Here is a 14,365-nt window from a genome sequence, read left to right on the forward strand (position 1 = left end):
CCAGAAGTCTGCTGATCTTGCTTGCTCAATGGGTCTCCATCAACCCTGCCCAGAAGTTACTGACTCTAGACTTTGCGCTTACTGTCTTCTTTTAACTAGGATAACTCCCTTCTGTTCTTTCTACAACAGCCATTGGATAACATGAGCATAATACTTAGGAATACCAAAGCATGCTGGGCACTGGTGACTCCTGCCTGTAATCTGGAGGTTGAGAGCTGAGGATAATGGTTAAAAGTCAGCTGCTGCAGAAAAGTCAGTGAGACACTTGTCTCCAATTAACCAGCAAGAAGCCAGAAGTAGAAGTGTGGCTCAAGTGTTAGAACACTAGCCTTGAGTGGTGCTGAGCTTAAGCCCAGTACCAGCATGGAAAAGGAGGAAGAGGAAGAAAAGGAAGAAGGGGAGATTCACATGCATTAGCATGTGTAACCCTTGACAACATTTTAAGTGGTATAAGCCCACCACTTAAGCATATAAGCCCACTTATATGGCACAGTCAAATTCACAGAGAGCAGAATGACTGTTCCCAGGGGTTGAGGGAGGGAGAAATTGAGAGTTGTTTAGGTACAGTTTCTTGTTTTGAAGAAGATTTAATATTTTTCGTGCCAGGCAACAAACCAGGGTCTCCTGAATGCTAAGCTCACTCTATACCACCCAGCAACAACACCCTAGCCCAGAATTCCAATCTTGCAAAATGAAAGTGGTCTAGAGACCTGTTGCACACCAATGCTTTTAAACAGTTAATACTATTGTGATGAGTATCAGAGTGATGGAGAATGTGCCTTTATTCATTCTGCAAGCTGAGGCTAGCCGGTGCTACAGGGCAACATCATGAAACCTTGAATCACCAAAGAATGACAAGGAGGACGTTTGATTTAAAAAAAATAATTTTTTAGTTAAATCAAGCCTGGCAAACTTTTTCTAATGAGAATACCTCAGGAGTCTCAACCGCTTTCCAGATAAGACCAACAACAGTAAACACAGGTGTTGAGGGACAGCGTCCTTCCCGGACTGGGTGTGGCCCTCTCTAGCCACGCCCCCGCCTTGCTAGCCACGCCCCTCGTAGCTAGCCGCTCTCCACGCCCCTTCCCCATTTTTCTCCAATAGCTGACTTGTCTCCGCCCTCTGACGGAACCGCGGTCCTTGCATCCGGGCGCTTTGCTGCTCGCTGTCGGGAAGCATGGAGATCCACACCGAGCTCGTGGCCGGCGCGAGCTCTTCGCCATCCACTCAAGGTTGCTCGAGGGTCTCAGTGTCCAAAGAGCTGTTGACGGCGGGGAGCGAAGGCGGAGGAGGTGAGGGCCGAGTGGCGGCGGCGGCGGCGGCCGTGGCCGTGGGGCGCGCATGCGCGGCGGGGCGGCTCCTGGTTGGGGGCCCGGTGCCCCGCCCCCACTGTGGAGGGGACCACCCCCTCCCTGCACACCCCCTGCACCCACGCGGTGGAGCCCCGCAGACGGGTGCTTCCCGTGCGCGAGGCGCTGCGGCCGCCGTGGGGTCGCGGGCCGGGGAGTGGTGTCGGCTGCGCGGTCGCAGCCTTGGCGGGTGGCGCGGAAGCGGAGGATCGCGGTGCCTGATACCCCGGCCCCCTTGCCAGCACCCAGACCCGCCTTCAGGCTCCCCTCCTCCTCAGTTCGAATCCCGGCGCCACTCCTCTCTCACAGAGGCTGTAGAACGTGTGTGAGGAGAAGTGCTTGAGCCGGGGAGGGCCCCGCGTCCGCTGCACGCTTGGGCGGCGGCGTCGCGAGCGCCCACGCTGGGAGCGCGTGCTGGGCCCCGGAGGGAACGGATCCAGTCCTCTGTTCTCTCTGCGTTGTGAAGAAGGGAAACGGAGGCCGCGTGTGTGACAGACAGACAGGAGGCGGCTTTCTGGAGCTCTTGTGGTTGGCTGGGAAGTGGCAAAACTTGAGTTTGATCCTAAGCCTTCTGGCTTCAAAGTCTGCGTCTAATTCTAATCCATTCCTGAATTGAATAGGTGATTCCTCAGCTGTCGTTGATGAACAGGATTTTTGTACTACAGAGTGAAGGGCTTTTCTGGGCCTTAAGACACGTGCAAAGTCTTGAGTTTTGTAAATCCTGTCTTCAGAGATCCCATGGACTGGAGAAAGGGGAGATGGATGTACCTGAACCACCAAATGTTGCACTACAACTTGGAGTGCCTTTTTTTTTGTTTTAACATCTTGTAGGATAGGGGATAGTCAAGACTTACAGGTCTTGGGAACTTTGTTGACCGCCCCCCCTCTCCCTCCTTTGTGGTACTGGGGATAAAACCCAAGGCCCTACTCTTTCTAGACAAGTACTCTACCACTGAATTACAGCTCCAGCCCAGCACCCTTGTTTTTTTGTGCAATAGTAAATTAAGTGTATGTGTGTTTGCAGGTATATTGAACAGGCTACTCATCAACTCAAAGCCTGACCCCAGAAAGACCTCTACTCTTAAGACAGTTCGGATAGAGAGAAGTCCATGTAAGTATCTTGTGCTCACTGATGCTGAGATTTGGCTCATCAAGCTGTTAACTTGATGGAATAGTCTCTGTCTTCGTGGTCAGAATTTGAATCCAGTGGAACAAAAGTCATATGTTGTAAAAGTTAGTGCCTAAGAATAAAATGGTTTAAGTTGTTCCCCTGTCTTAGCATAAATTTTCCTAAAAGGCTGTTTAAGATGAATTTTTAGAAGTAAAAAATAATTATTATTGATTCTGGGTATGGTGACACACACTGGTCACAGCTGACGCTGGAAGATCACTGGAGTCCAGTAGTTAGAGACCCATCTGGGCAATGTAGAATGACTATTTTAACAATAACAACAACAACAACAAAACAACTATTGTTAGTCTCCATGAGAAATTTTTTTAGATGTTACTGAGCCCCAAATTCAATATACCTTTATGGAAAACACCACTATATCCATTGAATTGGACAGTTCTTTAGATGATAATGGTTAACAGTGACACAACAGGGCCAGTTCTCTTCATTAGCTGTTCTCTCATCTTGCTGTACAGATACTCCTGTGTTTTTGTTCAAATGGCTTTCACGTAATACTCAATGTGGGATTTTGTTTTTGAGATAGGGTCTTGGTATTAGCCTAAGCTGGCTTCCAACTTGTGATGCTTTTGCCTCTACCTTAAGAGTGCTAGAATTACAGGGACATGCCACTACTTCTGGCTCAAGATTTTCTCCTTTTATCATTTCCTTAATTCATTTGATGATGATGTGTCCTATAGTTTTTGTGATTTTTTTGTTTATTGAAGATAAGAGTCTCATGGACTTTTCTGCCCCCGCTGGCTGTGAAGCACAATCCTCAGATCTCTACCTCCGTAGTGGCTAGGATTATAGGTGTGAACCACTGGCTCCCAGCTAGTTTTTATGATTCTTGAGTTAGAGTTCATTTGGATCTCTGGGTTTATATGTTTTACCAAATTTGAGAATTTTTCAGCTATTATTTTTTCAGAGGGCTTTTTTTTCTCTCCCTCTTTTTCTCTCACCTTTCCTGAAGGGAATCAGATTATATATAAATTTTCCAGTTAAAGTCCCAGAGCGCACTAATAAATGTTTGATGTTTTATTTTGGATAGTGTCTTTTGTTGTGTTTTAAATTCACTGATATTTTGCAGTGTCTAATCCATTGAGTCAGATATATTTTCTTTTTTTTTTTTTTTTTGGGTCTAGTCATGGGGTCTGAACTCTGGCCTGGGCGCTGTCCCTCAGCTCTTCAGCTCAAGGCTAGCGCTCTACCACTTGAGCCACAGCACCATTTCCGGCTTTTTTTTCTTTTTGCTTATGTGGTGCTGAGGAATTGAACCCAGGGCCTCATGCATGCAAGGCAAGCGCTCTACCATTGAGCCACCTTCCTAGCCCAAGTCAGATATATTTTCTTTCTCCAGATGTTCAGTTTGAGACCTTTTTATTTTTTGTTTTGCCAGTCCTGGGGCTCAAACTCTGTGCTTGGGCACTGTCCCTGAGCTCCTTTTTGCCCCAAGGTAGCACTCCGCCACTCCATCCACAGTGCCACTTCTAGCTTTTTCCATGATTAATTGGAGATAAGAATGTCATAGACTTCATTGTCAGGCTGGCTTCAAACCATGATCCTCAGATCTCAGCTTCCTGAATAGCTAGAATTGGAGGTGTGAGCTACTGCCACTGACTTATTTTTGTTTTTGTTTTTTTTTTTTTTTGTCCTTTGTGGGGCTTGAACTCTGGGACTGAGCACTGTCCCTCAGCTCTTCAGCTCAAGGCTAACACTCTACCATTTGAGCCACAGTGCTACTTCTGGTTTTCTGGTGCTTAATTGGAGATGAGTCTCTCAGAGTTTCCTGCCCAGACTGGCTTTGAATCTTGATCCTCAGATCTCAGCCTTCTGAGTAGCTAGGATTACAGGCATGTGCCATCAGAGCCCAGCTTATTTTTTATTAGGAAAAAGTAACAGTTTTAAGAATGATGAATTTAAGATAAATTATGGTGAGTAATTAATCCATTTTGTATATATATATAAATACTAAAATTCTGAAAGTGTAATTTTTATATCCAAGGTGAGACGCATCCTAGAACTGTCCGTGTGTATATGGTGGAGTTCTTCCTGTAGTCAGCTCTGAGCGGCTCATGTACATATCACTGATATAGTCACATTTGAGACTTGTTATATTTTAGGTTTTTTACTTTCTTGAACATACAGGGTATATTTATAGTTGATATAAATATAGTTGATATATTGTTTATATATATCTCTATATAAATATAGTTGATATATTATTGTTGATTTTTTTTGGGGGGGGTCCGGTCGTGGGCCTGAACTCTGGACCTGGGCGCTGTCCCTCAGCTCTTCAGCTCAAGGCTAGCATTCTACCACTTGAGCCACAGCGCTACTTCCAGCTTTTTTTTTTTTCTGCATATGTGGTGCTGAGGAATCAAACCTAGGGCCTCATGCATGCAAGGCAAGCACTCTACCACTGAGCCACCTTCCCAGCCCCATTATTGTTGATTTTATTGGCTGTGTCAGGAATGGGGAACTTCTGGCCCATAGTCTTTACAAAGCTCTCAATGATTTGGTACAAGATGAGACAAACACATATGCTTCTCATATGCTTCTTCTTGGCTGCCCATGCTCTGCTGCCTTTATTGATAATTTCTATGGTCTGAGACTGATGTTGTAACTGTCCAAATGGCCTTAGCAGAAATAAGCTTCTTATCCTTGTTCTGTTATATTGTCTATGTGTATGTCATATTCCTACTTTTTTTTGGTGGTGGTGGTACTGTGGATTGAACTCAGGACCTCAACTTTGCTAGGTGAGTGCTCTGTCACTTGAGCTATATACTCAGTACTTTTGCTTTTAGTTTGTTTTTCAAATAACATCTTATGCTTTTGCCCATGCTGGCCTTAAACTGAGATTCTCTCACCTCTACCTTCTGAGTAGCTGGGATTGCTGGTGTATACCACCATACCTGGTTTATTTTTGAGATAGGTTCTCTCTAACTGTTGATTAGATTGTCTTCAGATGGTGATCCTCCTACTTCTGCCTCCTGACCAGTACCCAGCCCACATTTTCCCTATTTTTTACCATACATTTTCCTGCTTATTTGCATATTTAGCAATTTTTTAAATTAGATTTGGACATTTTGACTTTTATGTTGTTGTATACTGAATCCTGAGTAGAATTAATACACATACTTTACTAAGATGCCACACAAATGTTCAGCTTCTGAGAACTGTGGTTTTGCTCCACTTGACCAGAAGCAGAATAAGGTTTTTTGTGGTAACAGATTTTGTTTTGTTTTGTTTTGTTTTTTTTGGGTCCGGTCGTGGGGCCTGAACTCTGAGCCTGGGCGCTGTCCCTCAGCTCTTCAGCTCAAGGCTAGTGCTCTACCACTTGAGCCACAGTGCCACTTACGGCTTTTTTTGTTTTTGCTTATGTGGTGCTGAGGAATTGAACCCAGGGCCTCATGCATGCAAGGCAAGCACTCTACCACTGAGCCACCTTCCCAGCCCCTGTGGTAACAGATTTGAACCTGCAGACCCAGAAATACTTTATTCATTAATTTTTTTATCTGTATTTTCCTCCTTTTATATCTGAAGAAGAATGAGAACTAATAGTCACTCATTAATATGTGCCAGACATGGGGCTTTATAGCACTTCGTGATCTCATGGGAGTCCTCTGAGCAGTACTTCACAATTAAAGCTCATTACTTGGCCTTTTTCTTCCACATTCTGGATATTTTAGTCAGCTGTTATGTAGCCATAGCATTGGCCTGATAAGTTTTGTGAGCCCATTATGTGCATGGTTGTGTGCTGGGCCTCTTGACAGACAAAGCAACTGAATGTCCCTTGTTTGTTGACTTTTGTATATATAGCAGAACACCTGGCAATTATCAGCGTCTTTCATAGGTAGTTCAGAGTGATGAAGTCAAATGCATTTCCTAGACTCTTAATTGAAGTGACTGGAGCTCAGCTCAGATTGCTTGAAGAAAAGAAAAAGGAGACAACTATATTGGCTCATTTTAATGGAAATAGAGAGCCAAGGTGCAGTAATGGCAAGGGCACCTCCATCCAGGTACTTACCAAAATCCAAGGTGGCAGCTCGGTGTGTCGCAGCTCTGCTTTCCTAGATAGTGGCTTCCTCCAGAGCCGTCTCTCCCCAAAGCCACTTTGTCAGAAGCTCCAGGCTTATCTTCCAACAGCATATTCAGTCACTCATTCTCTGACAAAGAGGAGTTTTCAACAATTTAGTTGAAAGTTCTCAGACTGATGACTTACTGGCCTGATGAGAACATTGTGACCCTGTATTACATCAAATAGGATCAGATTCTAGTGAGAAATGCTGTGGAAGATATAAACAGGTATGCGATTAGGAACAAGAGTCACCCAAGCTTGAAAGGAAGCTCAGTGCAAGGGGGGATTCACTTCCATAATCCCAGCACTTGGGAGGCTGAAACAGAGCTTGATCTTGGAAAGGAGCCTGGGCCACATAGCCAGATCCTCACTGAGATTATGTTTTCAGAAGGAAGGGATAGATGTTGGGCTGGCAAAAACAAACATTACTTAATTAACTTGCTTAAAGGAACTTAGTAAGAGATGGGAATGGGATTGAATAACCTCGTATTAATAACCTCACCAAGGAAGAGAGGAGGGGAATGGAATATAAGAAGGGAGAATAATACTTGTTCAAAGTATACTGTATATATGGAAATGTGCTATGATTCAAGTGGTAGAACACTAACCTTGAGCTCAGACACAGCACCCAGGCCCTAAGTTCAAGCCCCAGCACCAGCAAAGTACACAGTATCTGTGTGGCTACAGAATTTTCAAAATGAACCTCCCTCATACCAGTAATATGTGCTAATAATAAAATAATAGTAATGCTAGTAATAGTAATAATAATACTAGTAATATACTCATAATAAAAATGTAATGTTAAAATTGTAATTACCAGTCTTACCATAAAGCCTGTTGTACTTAACTATTAAGCCATCATCCTTCTTATTTAGTTAGTGCTTCTTGAATGCCTGCTTCTAAGCATTTGCAATTCCAGGGATGTATGAGAAACATGAAAAATGTTTTGAAATGTAATTTTTTTTTTTTTTTGGTCCAGTCATGGGGCCTGAACTCTGGGCCTGGGCGCTGTCCCTCAGCTCTTCAGCTCAAGGCTAGTGCTCTACCACTTGAGCCACAGTGCCACTTCCGGCTTTTTTCTTTTTGCTTATGTGGTGCTGAGGAATTGAACCCAGGGCCTCATGCATGCAAGGCAAGCGCTCTACCACTGAGCCACCTTCCCAGCCCCTTGAAATGTAATTGTTGAATTGTGGAGTCTTGTTGCTGTAGGAGTGCTGAAGAGAATCTGGGGCTGTAGCTCAGTGGTCAAGCGCTTGCCTAGCATGTGGTGGCTTCTTACCACCACCCCCACCAAAAATAAAAATCATCCAAGGGTGGAGATTCAAATGGTCAAATGGAAGAGAGCTGAAAAGACTTTTAGTGTTCCCACTACTCAGTTTAGAAGTGTTTTCAGGGAAATCTGGATTGTTCAGTTTACTAACATAAATGTTGATCTCCTATATTTTTCTCCATAGTATTAGACCAAGTACAGACCTTTCTCCCACAGATGGCCCAGGCAAATGAAAAGTTACAGAAAGAAATGGCAGTTGCTCCACCTGGCCGTTTCAACATTGAAAATATTGATGGGACTCTTGAAAATGTTATACAAATGGTAAATAACTGTGCTTGATTTTCATTTTTATTTCTTGAGGTTGTCAGTGTGTCTTGACACCTAAAGAGTGGGTAGAAGGGGGGGGAGGGTCTAAAAAAGAAAACCAAAACCCAGCAGTAAGAAATAAAAGCAAAAAAAACCAAGAGCCTTTCCACTTTGTTTCCAAGCATTAGTTTCCTTTGTAGAGCTCATGTTTCCAGAACTTACTGGTCCAGAAGCTTCTCTGGCACACTGTAGGGATTTAATCATAGGAAGCCAGAGGAGAGCTTTTTCAAAGTCAGATATTACATTTATTATCCTGAAAACATTCATTTTCTAAATGTCCTATATAGATTTTTTTTCCCCCATCCAAGCCCCCAAAGAATTGGAATTATCATCTGATTCATTGAATATGAGTGCAAACTGGTTCCATAAGCTTCCTGTGAAATGAGTCTCATTTTATACTCATTTTCCTTCTTCAGTACAATTCCTTTTACACATATCTGGGCCTTGCTGACACCAAGGTTAATAATACTTTATTCATCAGTAAATCTAGGCATCTGCCTTTGGAATCTATCCAACCACTTTGGATAACTTCTGAAGTTCCCTCTCTAGTTTCTCTCCTGGACTATTGCAATAATTTCTAACAGGTTTCCAACTTCCACCCTCTCCTTGGAGTCTATTCTTAACAGCATGTGTGATGGGTCCTGTGATCCTTCCGCCTCCCGCCGTGTCTGACCTTTTGTCTTCTACACAGCCTCTCTGGTTCACTCTCTGGCTCCAGTGTCATTGTTCCAGGTCTTCTCCTTGTGATTTTCTCACTCAGAATGTACCCACATTTCTACCTCATGTCTCCTCTCTGTTTTCAGTTGTTACTTCATCAAGAGGCTTTCCCTGAGGGCCCCAGTATGTCCTGACCCTGCTGCATTTTTATTTTCATTACCCTACACTTACTTTGCATTCTATGTTGTTTATTGTCTTTCTAGAACAGGGATCAGCAAAGATCTTCCATCAGAGGCAAACTGGTAGCCACTTGGGGTTTGTAAGCCATGCTGGCCTTAGTGACCATGGCTGACCTCTGCATGATGGATGTAGACCTTGACAGTATATACGTGCATCAGCAAGCTTACACTGAAATTTTGAGTTCCATACAATTCTGTATTTCAACAACTAGGATGTTTACTCTTTTTTTCTTTAGCACTTGAAAATACAGAAAACATTCTTAGTTCGTGGCTGAACAAAAGCGGGTAGCAGATGTGATGTGGCCTGCAGATTATACATTTGCTGAACCCTGCTTGTGTAAACTTTACGAATGGAAGGCAGAATTTTGTTCTGATTTTTCTTTTTCTTTTTCTTTTTCTTTTTTTTTTTTTTGTGCCAGCCCATTAGGGCCTGGATGTTGTCCCTGAGTTTTTGTGTTCAGGGCTAGTGCTCTACCACATTGAGCCAGCTCCATTTTTAGCTCTTTCATACTTAATTGGAGATAAGAGTCTCACAGGACTTTTTTGCCCCAGCTAGCTTTGAACCTCCATCTTTAGATCTCAGCATCCTAAGTAGCTAGGATTATAGGTGTGAGCCACTAGCATCTGGCTTGATCTGATGTTTTTGTTAAGTCTGTTACACCTAAGCCGAGTATGTTGCCTGACTCATGCTAATGTTTTTTGAATGAAAATTGATGGAAGTATAAAATTATAAAATTAGGCTGCAGGAGACTGTTTTTAGACTTTAGCAAATGGAAATCATCCAAACCAAAGCTGGCTGTGTGATTATGATAGATCCTGATAACTAAAAGCATGGAAATGCCATTTGTATTAAAAACATTTTTCAACCTCTGTACTTTAATATTTATCCTGAATCGTTAGTTGTTTTTGGTCATGGGGCTTGAACTCTGGGCATGGGTGCTGTCCCTCAGCTCTTCAGCTCTTCAGCTCAAGGCGAGAGCTCTTCCACTTGAGCCACAGCGCCACTTCCAGTTTTCTGGTGATTAATTGGAGATAAGAGTCTCACGGAGTTTCCAGACTGGGCGATCCTCAGATCTCAGCCACCTGAGTAGCTAGGCGAGAGCCACTGGCACCTGGTCTCACTGTAGCATTTTAGAGAACTGTTCTGAAATAGATTTCTCACCTTGTACCTTTTGCAGGATGTGGCGTTATTTGAGATGAATCAATCAGATTCAAAAGAAGAGGATAGTTCAGAAGAGAGTTCAGAGGACACTTCTGAGGACAATTCGGAGTCCGAGGATGAAGAGAACAGCGCCCCCTGTGAAGTCACCATAGATACCATTAAGCTTCCGAATTCAGGAGGTGGAATAGGCAAGATTGAAGTTTTGGACAGTCTGGCAAGTGATGAAAAGAAAGAAATTATTTGAAAATCAGGTGCTAGAATCCTGCTTGTTCTATGAAAAAAGCAGCGATTCACTAGCTGTTTGTGGGCTTCTGTGTTCAAGAAAACTTTAAACAAATTGAGTTTAATAGAGGATATTTGAGCAAAGACGAACTCATGGATCTGGCAGCACCCTTAATGGAAAGGAGTTCAGGGAGCTTTACTGCATTGAGGACAGCGTGCCCTTCTAGCCAAAAAGGAAATAAAGTATTGGTAATGGCCAGACCCTTGCTTTATTTGGACATGGTGGATGAGTTGTCAGTTACTGCCGTAGTTCAGCTGTATGTGTTGGGCTGAAACCCAGCTATTTGTTATAAAAATTCACTCTTAATTTAAGTTTCAAGTTTGTTTTTAATATCGAGGTGGGTTGCAGGGTTTTTTACATAGGAACCAAAAGTACTGGAGACAACTTCAGGATAATAGCCTTTTGCTTATTTAACTTAACATGTAATATTGATAGGTTTTATTTCTCAGAGAAACTAGAGGAGTGTGGTATGCGCCTCGTCTTCCCTCCTCTCTTCTTCCCTTTACTCTTACCCCTCTTCTTTTTTCTTTCTTTTTTTGTTTCTTCGAGACAGTCTTACTATATACAGCCCAGGCTGGCCTTGAATTCATGTTCTTCCTGCCTCAGACTTCTGTGTGCTAGGATTACAGGAGTGTACCACCATGCTCAAAACTTTTTAATACTTTTTGTAAAGAAGAGTTATATAGTATATGTATTACATAAAGTATATAGTATATATAATATCTACCCTTGTAGTTTGAGCTGGAAAAATGAGGCTTTGTGGTAAATTTCACATTGCCATTGGCAGCAGCTATATGATGCATAAGCATGGACTGAATAGAAAAATGGATTTTTCTTTTTTTTCTTTATAGAGGTACTGGGGATTGAACTCAGGACCGTACACATGCTAGACAAGCACTCTACCATTTGCTTTTTTTTTTTTTTTGGTCAGTCATGGTGCTTGAATTCTATGCCTAGTTGCTGTCCCTCAGCTCTTCAGCTCAAGGCAAGCGCTCTACCACTTGAGCCACAGCGCTACTTCCAGGTTTCTAGTGGTTTATTGGAGATAAGGGTCTCATGGACTTCCCTGCCTGGGCTGGCTTTGAACCATGATCCTCAGATCTCAGCCTCCTGAGTAGCTAGGATTACAGACGTGAGCCAGCAGCACCCGGCTTACCATTTGCTTTTAATTGCTTTTAAAATTAGGTCTCAGATATTTTCCCAGGCTGGCCTCAGACTGATCTGCCTATCTGTGCTTTAGGCTCCTTTTCATGTCCATCTAACTCCTGCTCAAAACTTTTTGACTTGGCTACTAAAAATCCTCCATCCGGTTGCCTACTATATGAATGAAGCCTGTCAAATGTTGAAAACGGGACTACTGTTTACTAGATTGGTCTTCCTGCCTCAGCCTCTTGAGTGCTGGGATCACAAGTATATATCACCATGACCAGTATACATATTTATAAAACATTTATTGTGACATATAGAATAGCATACAATTCTGAATGTCCAACAGTAGAAAAGAAGCTGAATTGAAATCATGGGAGTATGCAAAAATGTGTCCGTTGACATAGATGCTCATGATAATAATGTTAATTTAAAAAGCAGATAACAAGCCAGGTGCTTGTGGCTCACACTTGTAATCATAGCTACTCAGGTGCCTGAGATATCAGGATCTCAGTTTGAAGCCAGCCCAGGCAGGAAAGGCAGATTCTTATCTCTACTTAACCACCATAAGACCAGAAGTAGAGCTGTGGCTCGTAGTGGCAGAGCAATAGCCTTGAGCAAAAAAAGTTCAAGGATAGTTCCCAGGGCCTGAGTTCAAGCCTCAAGAAGGCTTCTCCTGGGGGTGGGAATGTGCCTTAATAGTAAAGTGCTTGTCTAGCATGCATGAAACCCTGGATTCAGTTCCTCAGTGCCATATAAACAGAAAAGGCCAAAAGTGGTGCTGTGGCTCAAGTGGTAGAATACTAGCTTTGAGTAAAAGAAGCTCAGGGACAGAGCCCAGGGCCTGAGTTCAAGCCCTAGGACTGGCAAAAATAAAAAAGGCCTCTACCGAGGGCAAAAGGAGTGTGGCACAGGAATAGAGGAAGAGTGAGCAAATGCAGTCATGTATTCGGTGTACATTATGTAAAAACTGAACCTCATAACTTGATGATATGGAGGGGAGGGGGCAATAGGGAAGAATGATGGAAGCATGACATTGAGATGCACGGTACTGATGATAACCTGGTTTATGGAATTGTAATCCCTTTGTACACTATTTAATTTAAAAAAATCCTCTGGGATATAATAATCCCTTTTAGCACACCATGTCATGTTTTATCCAGCAACTTAATTAATTAAATTTGTGAGTCCTAGGACTTGAACTATGGGCCTGAGCTCCTTTGGCTCAAGGCTAGTGCTCTACCACTTGAGTCAGAGCACCACTTCTGGCTTTTTCTGTGATTAATTGGAGATAAGAATCTCATGGACTTTGCTGCTCAGGTTGGCTTCGAACCACAATCCTCAGATCTCAACCTCCTGAGTAGCTAGGATTACAGGTATGAGCCACCAGCACTTGGCTATTTGTTTTTAAGACAGTGTCTTGTTGGGGCTGGGAAGGTGGCTCAGTGGTAGAGTGCTTGCCTTGCATGCTCAAGGCCCTGGGTTCGATTCCTCAGCCCCACATAAGCAAAAAGAAAAAAGCCGGAAGTGGCGCTGTGGCTCAAGTGGTAAGAGTGCTAGCCTTGAGCTGAAGAGCTGAGGGACAGCGCCTAGTCCCAGAGTTCAGGCCCCACGACCGGACCAAAAAAAAAAAAAAAAAAAAAGACAGTGTCTTGTTATATATCTAGGCTAGCCTGAAAATCAGTCTTCCTGCCTTAGCCCCCCTGAATGGCATCACCTTTTGTTTCTTCTAACCCGTTTACCTTGACAACTTTAGATGCAGTTCCTCATTCTGCCTCTAGCCGCTGCCACAAAAAGCTCTTGAAAACAATACTGGTTGTTTTTTCTGTATGTGAAATACTTGATGTTTAGTGGCCAGGCTCTGATTTAGACATTGGGAATAAAAATTATTCAACTTCAGGGGCTGGGATATAGCTCAGTGGCAAAGCGCTTGCCTAGCAAGTGCAACGTCCTGGGTTTGATCCCCAGTACCAAAAAAGAAAATACAAAAAAAAAAAATACAGTTAAAAAAAATTATTCAACTTCATTGCTTGGATACTTGGTAGCAACATGATTTGTCAAGTTACTTAACCTTTCCACTAGACAACAAATATACTTAATTGTGCATCTCCAACGTATTAGACACACTTATTCACAAAGCTAGTCTTCTAATGGAGATTTGTGATAGTAAATACATACTAGGTAGCAAAACTGCTCTGAAGCTGATGTAGGATGAGAGATAAAGAATGACACAGCAGAGACCTAAGAGAAGACAGTCAGCTAGTGAAGAAAGCTGCCCAGGCTGGCTTTGAACCTTGAACTTTGGATTATGAGCATTTGTACCCACTTCTGACATACTGTCTGCCATTCTGTATTAAAATAATTTAATAAAATGATATCCCAAATCATGAATGAGTTAAAACACTTTGTTTAAAAGTAGTTACTTGGCTGATTGCAGGTGGTTTACACCTTTAATCCTAGCTACTCAGCTGGCTAACATCCTTAGATCTGAGGATTATTTCAAAAGTCAGCCAAGGCAGGCAAATCTGTGAGACTTATCTCCAATTAAACACCAAAAGCAGGACTAGAGCTTTGGCTCAAGTGGTAGAACACTTATCCTTGAGCACAAAAGCTCAGGGACAGTGCCCAGTCCCTGAGTTTGAGT

At 42.9% G+C, this 14,365-nt stretch overlaps 1 protein-coding gene across 1 annotated transcript; it reads left to right on the forward strand.

The window, feature by feature from the left end:
- Nucleotides 1–1,132: 1,132 nt before the first annotated feature.
- LOC138806275 (NOP protein chaperone 1-like) lies at nt 1,133–14,309 on the forward strand. Its single transcript, XM_069991802.1, has 4 exons — nt 1,133–1,292; nt 2,374–2,460; nt 8,053–8,189; nt 10,309–14,309. Exons 1-4 carry the CDS (start codon nt 1,178–1,180, stop codon nt 10,534–10,536), a joined length of 567 nt encoding a protein of 188 aa, XP_069847903.1. The 5' UTR covers nt 1,133–1,177; the 3' UTR covers nt 10,537–14,309.
- The last annotated feature ends 56 nt before the right edge of the window (nt 14,310–14,365 follow it).

The sequence above is a fragment of the Dipodomys merriami genome, unplaced genomic scaffold (assembly GCF_024711535.1).
Source record: "Dipodomys merriami isolate MVZ:Mamm:240054 unplaced genomic scaffold, mDipMer1.0.p SCAF_10, whole genome shotgun sequence".
Taxonomy (NCBI): Eukaryota; Metazoa; Chordata; class Mammalia; order Rodentia; family Heteromyidae; genus Dipodomys; species Dipodomys merriami.

Excerpts from the sequence above, each read along its gene's own strand:
- LOC138806275 (XM_069991802.1), top strand. The coding sequence starts at position 1,178 with ATGGAGATCCACACCGAGCTCGTGGCCGGCGCGAGCTCTTCGCCATCC. Across the intron at positions 1,293-2,373 it reads GGGGAGCGAAGGCGGAGGAG|GTATATTGAACAGGCTACTC; the intron begins GTGAGGGCCGAG and ends GTGTGTTTGCAG. Across the intron at positions 2,461-8,052 it reads TCGGATAGAGAGAAGTCCAT|TATTAGACCAAGTACAGACC; the intron begins GTAAGTATCTTG and ends TTTTCTCCATAG.